At 52.5% G+C, this 15,235-nt stretch overlaps 1 protein-coding gene across 1 annotated transcript in view; it reads left to right on the top strand.

The window, feature by feature from the left end:
- The window catches only part of TEP1 (telomerase-associated protein 1), a 47,403-nt gene that overhangs the window by 26,388 nt on the left and 5,780 nt on the right, over window positions 1–15,235 (top strand). The window contains exons 14-41 of the mRNA XM_011976291.1: window positions 435–494; window positions 1,640–1,798; window positions 2,772–2,948; window positions 3,200–3,320; window positions 4,273–4,397; window positions 4,667–4,780; window positions 4,872–4,989; window positions 5,148–5,342; window positions 5,462–5,637; window positions 5,736–5,892; window positions 6,027–6,206; window positions 6,663–6,755; window positions 7,022–7,154; window positions 7,317–7,467; window positions 7,697–7,830; window positions 7,982–8,070; window positions 8,336–8,450; window positions 8,905–9,145; window positions 9,330–9,453; window positions 10,268–10,392; window positions 10,522–10,621; window positions 10,840–10,995; window positions 11,140–11,352; window positions 11,623–11,776; window positions 11,884–12,096; window positions 13,120–13,280; window positions 13,520–13,633; window positions 14,832–14,939. Coding sequence (XP_011831681.1) covers window positions 435–494; window positions 1,640–1,798; window positions 2,772–2,948; window positions 3,200–3,320; window positions 4,273–4,397; window positions 4,667–4,780; window positions 4,872–4,989; window positions 5,148–5,342; window positions 5,462–5,637; window positions 5,736–5,892; window positions 6,027–6,206; window positions 6,663–6,755; window positions 7,022–7,154; window positions 7,317–7,467; window positions 7,697–7,830; window positions 7,982–8,070; window positions 8,336–8,450; window positions 8,905–9,145; window positions 9,330–9,453; window positions 10,268–10,392; window positions 10,522–10,621; window positions 10,840–10,995; window positions 11,140–11,352; window positions 11,623–11,776; window positions 11,884–12,096; window positions 13,120–13,280; window positions 13,520–13,633; window positions 14,832–14,939 — 4,006 coding nt within the window. The remainder of the gene's footprint in view (window positions 1–434; window positions 495–1,639; window positions 1,799–2,771; window positions 2,949–3,199; window positions 3,321–4,272; window positions 4,398–4,666; window positions 4,781–4,871; window positions 4,990–5,147; window positions 5,343–5,461; window positions 5,638–5,735; window positions 5,893–6,026; window positions 6,207–6,662; window positions 6,756–7,021; window positions 7,155–7,316; window positions 7,468–7,696; window positions 7,831–7,981; window positions 8,071–8,335; window positions 8,451–8,904; window positions 9,146–9,329; window positions 9,454–10,267; window positions 10,393–10,521; window positions 10,622–10,839; window positions 10,996–11,139; window positions 11,353–11,622; window positions 11,777–11,883; window positions 12,097–13,119; window positions 13,281–13,519; window positions 13,634–14,831; window positions 14,940–15,235) is intronic.

Here is a 15,235-nt window from a genome sequence, read left to right as displayed (position 1 = left end):
GTCATCCTCTTTGGCCAAAGCATGGATGAAGGAATGATAAATGTGGCCAAACAGCTTTACTGGCAGCATGTGAATTCCAAGTGCCTCTTTGTTGGTATCCTCCTGAGAAGGGTACAATACCTGTAAGGGTGCTTATACTTCCTGCCCAGTGTCAGAAATTAGTGGTCTACATTTCCTCTCTACGCCTGCCAAAGCATAGGACACTCCCCCTTGACAGGGATCTCCCCAACTCTGCCTTCTTACCTCTGTTGCACTTCGGGTGGACATTTTAGCCTAACTCTGTACCCCTCCGTGAGAGTCTACCCTAGCCCTAGCCTACCACATAACCCTATTAAAGGTGTAGAAGTGGGGTTTTCATCTTGGGATGTTAGTGGGCAGTGACTGTGTTCCAGGTATTGTTTGTGATGGTTAGTGACTGCTTCTTCCTTTGCCAGGTCACCAGATTTGAATCCCAATGATGTGACACTCTCAGGCTGCACTGATGGGATACTGAAGTGAGTATAGAATGGATACTAAAGGGTTGGAGACTTTGGTAGGAAGTTTTTAGGGGATTATCTCTACTCCAGTCACTTTTTTTTTGAGAGAGTTTCACTCTGTCGCTCAGGCTGGAGTACAGTGGTACAATCTCGGCTCACTGCAACCTCCATCTCCTGGGTTCAAGCGATCCTCCTGCCTCAGCCTCCCAAGTAGCTGGGACTACAGGCATATGCCACCGTGCCCGGCTAATTTTTGTATTTTTTGTAGAGACGGGGTTTCACCGTGTTGGCCAGGCTTGTCCTAAATTCCTGACCTCGTGATCCACCCACCTCCGCCTCCCAAAGTGCTGGGATTACAGGTGTGAGCCACCGTGCCCGGCTCCAGTCACTTCTTTTTTAAAGTAAGATAGTTCACTCCTCTTTTACAGCCATCCAGGCATAGCAGCAACACAGCGTCAAAGGGACCTGGGCACTTTCTCTCTTATTGCTGCATGATCCTCAAATACTCAGCTTCTACCGCATGATTCAATATGTCAGCTTCAGCTCCAGCCATCTTGGTATTCAGCCAAATTTGTATTATATTATATCCAGTAGGAAAGAAGAAAATGGACATAGGAGATTTCACTATCAAGAGATGGCCATGTCACTGCGGCTTCTGTTCAATTCTTGATCCACAGAAAATTACATTTATTTAAGCTAAATTATAGAAATCTTTTCACATTTTTTTCTCTCTCTCCATCCTTGCCTTCTTATGTACTTGTTTTCTCCCCTGCCTTTTCCTTTGGATACCATCCATTTCCCTCAACTCCTATTAGGAAGCCTCAGACACATTCCTCCTTCTCCAGGGAGCCTTTATGACTGGTTCAGAGCTGCTCAAGCCCAGACTGGGATGGCTTTAAGTTTTACACCTTACCCTAGCCCATTGCCCCTGGCCCAACAGCAAGTTTATGATTACCATGCACAGCAGGAGGGGCTAGAGTTGGGCTTCTTTTTTCCTTCATTCCTATGGTTCTGCATCCTCATTTATTTTAAGTCTGTATAAACTGCTTATGGTTATCTTCTTAAGGAGCTTCACTTAACTGGTGACCAAACCTAGACGTATCTTTTTCCCCCTGCCCTTTTTCGGAGACCTCACTGATTTTGACTCTTGTTATTTATGTCAGGTTCATCGCAGAGCATGGGGCCTCCCATCTTTTGGAACATGTGGGCCAAATGGACAAAATATTCAAGATTCCACCACCCCCAGGAAAGACAGGGGTCCAGTCTCTCCGGCCACTGGAAGAGGACACTCCAAGCCCCTTGGCTCCTATTTCCCAGCAAGGGTCAGTCTGTGTTTCTATGCCTTTGTGAATTGGGAGAGGCTGCAGTCAAACCCGGAGAAACTCTGGGGCTGAAATTCTAGCTGGTGAGGCGCCGCTTGTTCTCTTCATGAAGGTACGCTTCCTCTTTCTCAGGCAGGGGTTTTTCTACCACAGGGAGTTGTCAGGTTGTGAGCAAGCCCTTCCTTTCTCTACTGAGGAAAGGAAGTCAGATTACAAAGACGACGGCAGACATCATGGCCGTATGGCCAGGGTGTAGGCAGAGGGCTTAGGAGTACAGGTTCTGGCTTTTTCATTGTGGCTTTGCCAAATAGTAATTTGAATCTGGCCTAGTTGCTTAATCTCTTAAAGCTATAGTTTCTTGCCGGGCGCGGTGGCTTATGCCTGTAATCCCAGCACTTTGGGAGGTCGAGGTGGGCGGATCACCTGAGGTGGGGAGTTCAAGACCAGTCTGACCAACATGGAGAAACCCCATCTCTACTAAAAGTACAAAATTAGCTGGTGTGGTGGCATATGCCTGTAATGCCAGCTACTGGGGAGGCTGAGGCAGGAGAATCCCTTGAACCCTGGGGGCAGAGGTTGCGGTGAGCCGAGATTGCACCGGAGTACTCCAGCCTGGGCAACAAGAGCAAAACTCTTAAACAAACAAACAAAAAAAACAAAACCTAGTTTCTTGATTGCTAAAATGGAGATAATGATAGTGCTTACCTCACAGTGTTGTCATGAACAAACAGTAAATACATAATAATGATTACGAGAAAAAGGAGAGGTGTACAAGAAATAGCAAGTGGGCTTTAAATTCCAGGGCCCTGCAGTTGAGACCACTAGCACGTGCTTCTCTGAAGGTCTGCTCGGCGCCTGTCTGCTGTCTGTCGTACCTGGCTCATGCTCAGTGCTGAAGGGTGATCACAGCAGTATCTGGATTAGGTGATGGGGCTCATCCCTAGACTGAGCCCAACCCTCTGCTTATCCCCAGATGGCGCAGCATCCGGCTTTTTATTTCATCCACTTTCCGAGACATGCATGGGGAGCGGGACCTACTGCTGAGGTCTGTGCTGCCAGCACTGCAGGCCCGAGCAGCCCCTCACCGTATCAGCCTTCACGGAATCGACCTCCGCTGGGGCGTCACTGAGGAGGAGACCCGTAGGAACAGGTGTGGGGGCTGCAGAGAAGAGGGGCTGGGTTGGGGATGAGGAGCTTGAGTGGTGGACCTGAGGTGGGCAGGGTTGGGGCTGCAAGAATGGATGAGGGTGAAGGCAGGAGTCGCTCCTTGGATACTAACAAGAGCAGCCTACCTTCTCTTTTCTCAGTTGTGAGCCAGGGCCCTGTCTCCCTATTTGTGCCTATGTTCCCTGATACCATGCCCCCAGTGACTCCCACATGTCCCTATAACCATGCCTACAGACAACTGGAAGTGTGCCTTGGGGAGGTGGAGAACGCACAGCTGTTTGTGGGGATTCTGGGCTCCCGTTATGGATACATTCCCCCCAGCTACAACCTTCCTGACCATCCACACTTCCACTGGGTAAGGCAGATAGGTTTGGAGGAGGGCTGGGGAGGAAGCAAAGGTTGGGGCAGAGGCTGTGAGAAGCCACATTCTGTCAGAAACCCTGGGACTATGAACAGGCAGGTCCTTGAGACTTGACGAGAAATATAGGCTGAAGATACTGCAAGTGACCATGCTCTAGATGAGAAAAGTCCTTTGAGAAGTGCCTCTGGGGTTGGCCAAGAGCAAAAGTAAGAGGGTAGGTCTGTTTAGGTGTTGCCATCAGATAGATCTGGGTACTGATCTCCCTTCTGTCATCTACAAGTTGTGTGGCTTTGTGGAATGCAGCTTACTCTCACCTAGCCTCAATTTCCCTATATTAAAGAGAAGCAATGACATTTACATTGGAGGATGACTATGAGAATTAAAAGTCTGTAACAGGGCTAGGTGCAGTGGCTCATGCCTGTAATCCCAGCACTTTGGGAGACCAAGGTGGGTGGATCACCTGAGGTCAGGAGTTCGAGACCAGCCTGGCCAACATGGCGAAACCCCGTCTCTACTAAAAATACAAAAATTAGCTGGGCGTGATGGTGGGTGCCTGTAATCCCAGCTACTCGGGAGGCTGAGGCAGGAGAATTGCTTGAACCCAGGAGGCGGAGGTTGCAGTGAGCCAAGATTACACCATTGCACTGCAACCTGGGCGACAAGAACAAAACTCAGTCTCAAAAAACCAAAAAAACCAAAACAAAAGTCTGTAACAGAATACTCAATACATGACAGGCATTCAATGAATGTTAGCTAATAGTGCCTTGTTCCAGAAAATAAAATTAAATAAATAAAAAACATTAGCTATTAGCTATATTTTATTGCTTGCGCCTGGAGGAAGGGAGAGAGGAACATCACAGATACAGGAGGCCTGGGGCCTTGGCAGGTCTGGAGGGAGGGTCATTGTGGCCTAGGACTAAACCCACCATCTCTGCCCTCCCCACAGGCCCAGCAGTACCCTTCAGGGCGCTCTGTGACAGAGATGGAGGTGATGCAGTTCCTGAACCGGAGCCAACGTCTGCAGCCCTCTGCCCAAGCTCTCATCTACTTCCGGGATTCCAGCTTCCTCAGGTACTCTCTGTTGCCTGCAGGTTGGGGCTCCTTCCCCAGAAGGTCAGACAGGCTAGTCTTCTTTCCTCAGTATTCAGAGTATAGAAGGGGAGTGCTATGAGGCAGAAACAGGACTCAGCATGCCTTTGCAGCCCCACGTCAGCCTTGGTGCTGGAGTCAGGAGATCTCTACTTGAGGAGCTTCAGGAAATTCCAGCTATGTCTGGTGGGTGGTGGAGGGAGGCTGGCTGGGGTCTGAGTGTTCCAACTTTTGGGGTCTTTGGTGGTCAGCTCTGTGCCAGATGCCTGGAAATCTGACTTTGTTTCTGAGTCTGAAGAGGCCGCATGTCGGATCTCAGAACTGAAGAGCTACTTAAGCAGACAGAAAGGGATTACCTGCCGCAGGTGAGCTGAGGGAGGTAGGGCGCACCTGTACAGAGATGTGGTGAGAGGAGCCAGGCCTGCTCTGACCTGGTTGTGCTTGATTTGCCCACAGGTACCCCTGTGAGTGGGGGGGTGTGGCAGCTGGCAGGCCCTATGTTGGTGGGCTGGAGGAGTTTGGTCAGTTGGTTCTGCAGGATGTGTGGAATACGATCCAGAAGCTCTACCTGCAGGTCAGCAGAAGCACTGGTGACCAGAGGCGTGCAGAGGGACATGGGGTGGTCTGGGTTGTCCTGGGTGGGAAGTAACTTGGTGGGGCCTCTGTGAGTTTTAGCCTGGGGGTCCTGAGGAGCAAGGCACCATGGATAGTCACTGACCCATTTACCCTCAGCCTGGGGCCCTGCTGGAGCAGCCAGTGTCCATCCCAGACGATGACTTGGTCCAGGCCACCTTCCAGCAGCTGCAGAAGCCACCGAGTACTGCCCGGCCACGCCTTCTTCAGGACACAGTGCAGCAGCTGATGCTGCACCATGGGAGGCTGAGCCTGGTGACGGGGCAGTCAGGACAGGGCAAGACAGCCTTCCTGGTACAGAGTCTCAGGGGCCTGGGCAGGAGGGAGGGAAGGCTATGTGGGCTAAGGAGGTAAGGCACAGGGAGCTCAAGCATGTAAAATGTGACCATGTTTTCTGTTCCTGTCACATGCAGGCATCTCTTGTGTCAGCCCTGCAGGCCCCTGATGGGGCCAAGGTGGCACCATTAGTCTTCTTCCACTTTTCCGGGGCTCGTCCTGACCAGGGTCTTGCCCTCACTCTGCTCAGACGCCTCTGTACCTATCTGCATGGCCAACTAAAAGAGCCAGGTGCCCTCCCCAACACCTACCGGTGGGTATCCCCCAATGAGCCCAGCCTTGTTGACGTCCACGGTGCCACCCCTGCTTTTCTCTCTCTCCCACTGACCCTGACTTCATCTCCATGTACAGAAGCCTGGTGTGGGAGCTGCACCAGAGACTGCTGCCCAAGTCTGCTGAGTCCCTGCATCCTGGCCAGACGCTGGTCCTGATCATCGATGGGGCTGATAGGTTGGTGGACCAGAATGGGCAGCTGATTTCAGACTGGATCCCAAAGAAGCTTCCCCGGGTGAGTGTGAGAAGGAGGTGGGTGTGGGGAGGCAGGCTGGGGAGAAGGAGGGGTACAGCAGGGAGGAGAGGGGCCTCTCCAATGTGGTTCTCCTTTTCTTTCTACCTTCCTTTCCCTTTGCCCAAATATCACAGTGTGTACACCTGGTGCTGAGTGTGTCTAGGGATGCAGGCCTAGGGGAGACCCTTGAGCAGAGCCAGGGTGCCCACGTGGTGGCCTTGGGGCCTCTGGAGGCCTCTGCTCGGGCCCGGCTGGTGAGAGAGGAGCTGGCCCTGTATGGGAAGCGGCTGGAGGAGTCACCGTTTAACAACCAGGTTGGGTTCTAGGCCAGGGCTGGTGGGTGTCTGGGGTGAATCTGGGAACTATGAGGACCTGAGCTGCTGAGGCTGCTAGCTGCCTGGAGCAGACCTGCTCCTTTGTTTTCTCAGAAATTCTGTCCATGGGAAGTTGTTAATAAGAAAATTGTGGTTCCTGATAATGTCCCCCAGCCCTCTTCCCCTGGTGAATGACCTTCCCGGGGCCTCTTGGGGTGAGGGGATGAGTGAAGTGGTTTTTGTGGGGTGGGCTGAGCCACAGGGGTTTTCTGGCAGGGCTGGCTGGGCAGAGCAGTGTAGGAGGGGGATGGTTATGTCCTGGGGTGATGCCACGGACCTGGTGCCTGCTGGGGACTCTCAGAGGAGGAGCTGCCTGGCAGAGGGGCTGGTGCTTGGGCAGAGGGCTGGCTGCGGGCAGCCCTCCTGGACCCCACCGTGAGTCCTGAGTCTTGTCAGATGCGACTGCTGCTGGTGAAGCGAGAATCAGGCCGGCCGCTCTACCTGCGCTTGGTCACCGATCATCTGAGGCTCTTCACGCTGTATGAGCAGGTCGGTTCTCCTCACCTTCCAAGTCCCAGTCACCACTTCCCATTCTCTCTTCAGCTGCTTTGTCTCATCCCTATCCCATGTCCTTTGCTGTCTTGTGATCACCTACTCCCCATCCTCACCTCACACCTCGCCTCACCTCTCTCCCACCGTTGTTCTTTACTTTTTCATTCCTCCCCGCTGTCCTCCTGCTGCCCCTTCCCTATCCCACAACCCAAGCTGCTTCTCCTCCCGCCACACTGAACGAGGCTGTCCTCCCGCCATCCTAGGTGTCTGAGAGACTCCGGACTCTGCCTGCCACTGTCCCCCTGCTGCTGCAGCACATCCTGAGCACACTGGAACAGGAACACGGGCCTGATGTCCTTCCCCAGGCGTTGACCACCCTAGAGGTCACACGGAGTGGTCAGTGCTTGGGGTGGGTGGGTTGGGATGTTGAGGGCCAAGGTTCGGATTACATTGGTTCCACTGGGTTCTCAGCAGGCAGTGCAAGGAGAGACTGGGTGGGGTGGGGGGTGGGGGACACTCTGTGGTTAGGTGAGGGCCTCAGAGAGCTTGAGTTTTCAGGTTTGACTGTGGACCAGCTGCATGGAGTGCTGAGTGTGTGGCGGACACTACCCAAGGGGACTAAGAGCTGGGAAGAAGCAGTGGCTGCTGGTAACAGTGGAGACCCCTACCCCATGGGCCCGTTTGCCTACCTCGTCCAGAGTCTGCGCAGGTACAGGTGCCCCCGCTGAGCTCCTGCTGACCTCTCTATGCCTTCCCTTCTTTGAGCCAGGGCCCTGTGTATAGCTTCAACGTCTGGCTCCCAGACCATGAATGGGCTACTGCTCCAGCTGCTCCAGTTTCCACACTATTTGAGAGGGGCATAGGAGCCCACTGCTGTGCCAGGGTGCTCACTGACAGGCCTCTTCCTTCTCCTCTCTCTCTTCCTCACATGAGGACAGTTTGCTAGGGGAGGGCCCTCTGGAGCGCCCTGGTGCCCGGCTATGCCTCCCTGATGGGCCCCTGAGGACAGCAGCTAAACGTCGCTATGGGAAGAGGCCAGGGCAAGCGGACACGGCACACATCCTCATTGCAGGTGATTGCAGCCCAAGTCAGCCTGGGCACTGAGTGTGGAGCTTGGGCTTGGAGGCCAGGACCACCCACTGTGCTCCCATCTGCTGGCCAGCTCACCTACTGCCCTTGGGAATGATGCAAGGCTGAGCCTTTCTCAATATCTGTTCATGCAGCTCAGCTCTGGAAGACATGTGACGCTGATGCCTCAGGCACCTTCCGAAGTTGCCCTCCTGAGGCTCTAGTAGACCTGCCTTACCACCTGGTTAGTTCCTAGACTCCATAGACACCTTTCCCAAAGTGAGTGCTTTGGCTGTTCTGAGACCCCTCTCCCCCTTACCATCTCCACCATCACTGCTGCCATCACCCCTCCCAAACTCCCTTGACCTCTTTCCTTTGTTTTCCTGCCCTTCTTCTTCAAGTCCCTTGTCGCAGCTCACATCCTATCTCTGTATTCAGGTTCTGAGACTAAACGCTCCCTTCTCACCAGCCCTTTCACATCCCTAATGAATCCAATCTGACCTTCTCAGCTCCAGAGCGGGAACCGTGGACTTCTTTCGAAGTTTCTTACCAACATCCATGTGGTGGCTGCATACTTGGAATTGGGTCTGGTCTCTCGGCTCTTGGAGACCCATGCCCTCTATGGTGAGATGATTCACTGGCTGGATTCTTTTCTGAGATATGGGACTCCTGGGTGTGCTTATGGGGGCCCTGCTCAGGGTTGGGGCGGGGGTGTGGGTGTCAGGGAAAAAAGATTCAAATTTCCATTTCAAGTTGAAAATGCCAAGAGGGTGAGCATGTGACTCTCAGGAGACCTTTCACCTCGGTCTCTTGGACCAGAGATTCTTCAACTTTATTTAGTTAGCATCAAACTGTCTAGGAAACTGTTCAAATTACAGATCCTTGGGTCTCCATATTCTGGTTCCCTAGGTTTGGAGTGGGGCCCGAAGCTTTGTACTTTTAACAGATATTCCTGATATAGGGCCAGAGGGCCACACTTTGAGACTCACTATTGTAGACACACCATATGGTTTTATTTGGTGCTGGGGTTAATGGGATCTAGCTGGCTCCCCGGTGACATTCTGCCACTCTTTTATAGCTTCTTCAGTCCCCAAAGAGGAACAAAAGCTCCCTGAGGCTGATGTTGCGGTGTTTCGCACCTTCCTGAGGCAGCAGGCTTCAATCCTCAGCCAGTACCCCCAGCTCCTGCCCCAGCAAGCAGCCAACCAGCCCCTGGACTCACCTCTTTGCCAGCAAGCCCCGCTGCTCTCCCAGAGATGGCACCTCCAACACACACTACGATGGCTTAATAAACCCCAGACCATGAAAAATCAGCAAAGGTAAGACCTTGACCCCAGACCCTAGTAAGCCCACCAGAGATCTAGCTGCAGCTCTTTCTGAAACTGAAGAATAAGGATGACCAGAAACACTGGGAGAGGGGGATCCAGGCACAGAAGCACAGAAATCAACTCCTGTTTGCATTCCCTCTTTTATTTCCTCCCTTTCTTCCTACTCTTTCTCTAGCTCCAGCCTGTCTCTGGCAGTTTCCTCATCCCCTACTGCCGTAGCTTTCTCCACCAATGGGCAAAGAGCAGCTGTTGGCACTGCCAATGGGACAGTTTACCTGTTGGACCTGAGAACTTGGCAGGTACGACAATCAAGGATGGGCAGAATTTACCCTCTGAAAATCTGTGCAGACTGCCCTGAAGCCCTAGATGAGCCACACACCTGTTATCACTCTGATTCATTCAGCAACTTTACTGCCTGCACATCAGCTCAAAGGGCTTCATCAAGAAATCAATCACACAGCAAATATTTGCTGCACACCTTCCATTTAAGGCACTGTACTAAGCGTGGCAAGAAACACAGGACTTGGGACATTGTCATTGCCCACCAAGTGGTCAGTTTTGTTGGGAGATAAGACATACAAGGTGAAAAAAGGAACCAAAACATAGCCATGTAATATAATTAAGACCTGAGTGACCTGTGCAGTTATGGGAGGGCATAGGGTAGAGAAGGGCAAGCATTCTTGTTTGAACAAGGAACCTGAGCAAAGACGCAGGGGGAGAATGTTCCCTGTAAATTGCTGGGAATTATGGCAGCACAAAGTGCTTATGGGAGGCTAATAGTACATTGGGCTGGAGAGGTGAGTCCTAGAACCATGGCCTCTTTCTATCCTCTTTCCAACCATATCATCCCCTACCCCATGTAATCCCATTTTCTCAAGTCCATCAAAATCTTCTGTAACTTGGGGAATAGGTATGGGGTTTGGAGTGGGGGAGAAAATGTGGCCCCACTTGGATCATGAGGCCCCCACTTGAACGTGTGCTTGACTTGCAACATAGAGAGCCAAGGACTCATGGCCTTTGTGCCTTGGCCTTCTTTTTGGGTGGGGCCTGGAGTGGTGGGACTTGAAGGGTCAAGGGGATGGCCGGAGCTGACTTTCTCACCCACTGTCGCAGGAGGAGAAGTCTCTGGTGAGTGGCTGTGATGGAATCTCTGCTTGTTTGTTCCTCTCCAATGACACACTCTTTCTTACTGCCTTCGACGGACTCCTGGAACTCTGGGACCTGCAGCATGGTTGTCGGTAGGGGGTCCTCTCCGTTTGTCTTGGAGTGAGGGCCTTCCCCATTTGTTGGAAGCCCCAGGAGAAGGAAATGAGGAGGGAGCTGATGGCCAGGGGGCCCAGAGGACTGACTTCATCTTCCTGGGATAGGGTGCTGCAGACCAAGGCCCACCAGTACCAAATCACTGGCTGCTGCCTGAGCCCAGACCGCCGGCTGCTAGCCACCGTATGCTTGGGAGGATGCCTAAAGGTAAGACTTGGGGACTGCAGTGGTCAGAGTGGCCCTGAGCCATGACTCACCCTCGTGAGGTTGTTCTCTCAGTGTGGCAGCGGCTGCTGACTGCTTGGCCAGAGAAGGCCTTCCCTGCTGATGGCAGGGGAACTGGACAAGGTTGCTCCTGGAGGTCTGGGACTGAGAAGTTCAGGCATCTCTGTTCAGCATCCTGATTCCTCCTCTCTCTCCCTCAGCTGTGGGACACAGTCCGTGGGCAGCTGGCCTTCCAGCACACCTACCCCAAGCCCCTGAACTGTGTTGCCTTTCACCCAGAGGGGCAGGTAATAGCCACAGGCAGCTGGGCTGGCAGCATCAGCTTCTTCCAGGTGGATGGGCTCAAAGTCACCAAGGTAAGAAGGTCCAGTGTGGCTCTGGGGCGAAGCACAGGAGGACAGGAGTGGAGGGTGGCAGACGACAGACAACAGCATACTGGGTGACTTTAGGATTGTGCTGAGAGCAGGTCTTCAAGTTTCCATTTCTACCTCCGTGTGTAGGACCTGGGGGCACCTGGAGCCTCTGTCCGTACCTTGGCCTTCAATGTGCCTGGTGGGGTTGTGGCTGTGGGCCGGCTGGACAGTATGGTGGAGCTGTGGGCCTGGAGAGAAGGGGCACGGCTGGCTGCCTTCCCTGCCCACCGTGGCTTTGTTGCTGCTGCGCTTTTCCTGCATGCGGGTTGCCAGTTACTGACGGCTGGAGAGGATGGCAAGGTCAGCTTGCAGAGAGCTGGTGGTGGGTTGTGAGGAGGAGTAGCAAAGGCAAAGAATATCTGGGTGGGGGTGGGGGTCCTTTGTTGAGGAGGCTGTGGAGGAGCTTGGATGGCAGGAGCCACAGGGAGAGGGGTGCCACTGTGTGCAGGGGCAGCTCTCATGAGAGGAGTCTCTGGAAGGAGGATTTTAATGGGGGTGGCTGTAACTCAAAGCAGGGAGGAGGACTGGGTGGTGGAGGTGGTATCCTTAAGCCCTTTTCTTGGTTCCCAGGTTCAGGTATGGTCAGGGTCTCTGGGTCGGCCCCGTGGGGACCTGGGTTCCCTTCCTCTCTCTCCTGCCCTCTCCGTGGCACTCAGCCCAGATGGTGATCGGGTGGCTGTTGGGTATCGAGCAGATGGCATTAGGATCTACAAAATCTCTTCAGGTACTGACGGGGGAATGGGTGGGTTTTTGAGCCTTTAGAAAGAGCACAGCCCCTGCCCCCCAACCCTTCCCAAGTATCTTACGCCCTTGTTCTCTCTCATTCTCTAGGTTCCCAGGGGGCTCAGGGTCAGGCACTGGATGTGGCAGTATCCGCCCTGGCCTGGCTAAGCCCCAAGGTGTTGGTGAGTGGAGCAGAAGACGGGTCCTTGCAGGGCTGGGCACTCAAGGAATGCTCCCTTCAGTCCCTCTGGCTCCTGTCCAGATACCAGAAGCCTGTGCTAGGACTGGCCACTTCCCAGGAGCTCTTGGCTTCTGCCTCAGGTACTACTGGACAGTGGGCAGGGTTAACAAATCACTGTTCTTTTTATTTTTATTTATTTTTATTTTTTTTAAGATAGAGCTTCACTCTTATTGCCCAGGCTAGAGTGCAGTGGTGCAATCTCGGCTCACTGCAACTTCTGCCTCCTGGGTTCAAGCAATTCTCCCATCTCAGCCTCCCGAGTAGCTGGGTTTATAGCCATGCACCACCATGCCCAGCTAATTTTGTATTTTTAGTAAAGACGGAGTTTCACCTTGTTGGTCATGCTGGTCTTGAACTCCTGACCTTAGGTGATCCACCCACCTCGGCCTCCCAAAGTGCTGGGATTACAGACATGAGCCGTCACGCCTGGCCCACAAATCACTGTTCCTTTTAAAGACACTAATACCTTTCTCCAAGTTGTATGTATATGTGTATGAAAATACACTTGTGCGATTTTGTTTTACAACTTTTAAAGTGCTTTTGAATGCACTTATCTTGCATAATCTGTTTAGACTGTTTGTACTCGTTCCTTCACCCTCATTCTGGGACCTCTAAACTCCCAGTAATCCTTTGAGTTTCTGCCCCTTGGGAGAGTGTGCTGTGTAAAGGGATAGGTTTCCCTTAGAAGGAGAGAGAGAGAGATGTTGAGGTGAAAATGTAGAATGGCCTAGGCCCTCTCTACGTGGGAGACCTGGGCCTCACAGGTCGTGAGGTGGAAGTGACACTGGACACTTGAGAAGAGGAGGGGTCTGGAGCGGCTGCTGTGGGAGTACAGTTAGAGAAGCAGAGACAAGGAACCATGTTCCTGGCCTGAGCTGTGGAGCTGGAGCTGGGAGTGCCGGGCATTCCTGTCCTATGTACACACTTGCTGATGACCCTTGTCCAGGGCCTCTCCGCAGCCTTGTGACTCCCTGCATCTCTCCCATGGAGCTGTGCCTTGGGCGTCACCCTTAGCCCCCATGGCTGCTCCTGTCTTTGGCCTCCCAGGGCCTGTCTGGCTTCCTCTTTCAGGAAGCTGTTCCCTCTCTCTTTTTCCAATGCAGAGGATTTCACAGTGCGGCTGTGGCCAAGGCAGCTGCTGACGCTGCCGCACAAGGCAGAAGACTTTCCCGGTGGCACTGAGCTGCGGGGACATGAGGGCCCTGTGAGCTGCTGTAGTTTCAGCACTGATGGAGGCAGCCTGGCCACCGGGGGCCGGGATCGGGTGAGCTGCAGAAGGATGCAACCCTGGGGTCCCATAGCCCCTCTAGTTCCTAGATTTCTTAACAACAAGCCATTTCCCGTTGCTTCCTCCTGCTTTTTGTTTTGCCAAATCTAGTATAGATCTGTCTAGCTGTGCTTCCTTGCGCCCCCTCTTTCCTTGAAATTTCTTGCCTGAAATGGCCCCAGGGTTCCCATCCCTCCTTTGGTCCTGATTGCTGCCTCTCCTTGGGGCCTATCCAGAGTCTCCTCTGCTGGGATGTGCGGACACCCAAAGCCCCTATTTTGATCCACTCCTTCCCCGCCTGTCACCGTGACTGGGTCACTGGCTGTGCCTGGACCAAAGATAACCTACTGGTGAGTAAAGGGCCAAGGGTGGCACAGAGCCCAGCTGGGTTCCTGGGGCAAGACAACACTCCCCACCTCATCCTTCTTCTGGCACCCATTAAGAATAGTAATAGCTAATATTTGTCAAACTTGATATGTGCCAACCATTGAAGTAAGCTCTTTTCATATATTGTTTCACTTAATCTTTACAACACTCTGTAAAGTAGATACTCCTTTTATCTCTATTTTACAGACAAGGAAATTGAACTCAGAACATTTCCAAGGTCAGTGATGAAGCTGAGCCAGCGAACTCTCTAATAAGAAAGCCCAGGGCCGGGCGCGGTGGCTCACACCTGTAATCCCAGCACTTTGGGAGGCTGAGGCGAGTGGATCACAGGGTCAGGAGTTCAAGACCAGCCGACCAACATGGGGAAACCCCATCTCTACTAAAAATACAAAATTAGCCAGGCGTGGTGGTGCATGCCTGTAATCCCAGCTACTCAGGAGGCTGAGGCAGGAGAATCATTTGAACCCAGAAGGCACTCCAGCCTGGGCAACAAGAACGAAACTTCATCTCAAAATAATAATAATAATAATAATAATAATAATAATAATAATATGGACAATAGCTAATATTTATTATATGTTCACTGTGTGCCAGGCAGCATGCTAAGTCCTTTTTTTTTTTTTTTTGAGGTAGAGTTTTGCTCTTGTCGCCCAGGCTGGAGTGCAGTGGCGCGCTCTCTGCTCACTGTAATCTCCACCTCCCAGGTTCGAATGATTCTCCTGCCTCAGGCTCCTGAGTAGCTGAGATTATAGGCGCCCACCACCACGCCCAGCTAATTTTTTGTATTTTTAGTAGAGACGGGGTTTCCCCATGTTGGCCAGGCTGGTCTCGAACTCGTGACCTCAGGTGATCCATCTGCCTCGGCCTCCCAGAGTGCTGGGATTATAGGCGTGAGTCGTTTATGTAGATGCACTCAGCCCCAAACCATGATGTCAGATAGGTACATTATCATTATACTCATCAAATAGTTGAGAAACCCAAGGCTCAGAAAGAGAAACAGACCACAAAGCAGAAAGTAATGAGTGGCAGAGCTAGGATTTGAACCCAGGAGAACCCAGGCCCTTCATTACATGGCTTACTGCCTTCCACCCTACATTATAGACATACAAAAATGCTGGAGGGATGCTAATAATCCCACTCCTCTGACTTCTGACTCTGCAGATATCCTGCTCCAGTGATGGCTCTATGGGGCTCTGGGACCCAGAGTCGGGACAGCGGCTTGGTCAGTTCCTGGGTCATCAGAGTGCTGTGAGCGCTGTGGCGGCTGTGGTGAGAAGGCAATGGAGATCCTACTGTGGAGGGTCTCTAGAAGGGCTAAGGGGGCTTTGAGAGACTGGGTGCATTGAGTATCTAATCCCAGAGGCAAAATGAGCATAAAGAATGAGATACCTGGAGATTAGGCAACACAGTGAGACCCCCCATCTCTATAAAAAATAAAAATAAAAATTAGCTGGGTACCATGGTGCATGCCTGCAGTTCTAGCTACTCAGGAGGCTGAGGAGAGAGATCACTTGAGCCCAGGAGTTCAAGGCTATAGTAAGCTGTGATTACCATTGCGCTCCAGA

This window comes from Mandrillus leucophaeus, unplaced genomic scaffold (assembly GCF_000951045.1).
Source record: "Mandrillus leucophaeus isolate KB7577 unplaced genomic scaffold, Mleu.le_1.0 Scaffold163, whole genome shotgun sequence".
NCBI classification, from domain to species: domain Eukaryota; kingdom Metazoa; phylum Chordata; class Mammalia; order Primates; family Cercopithecidae; genus Mandrillus; species Mandrillus leucophaeus.
Note: the sequence above shows the minus strand (reverse complement) of the source record. Positions and strands in the feature narration are given on the sequence as shown.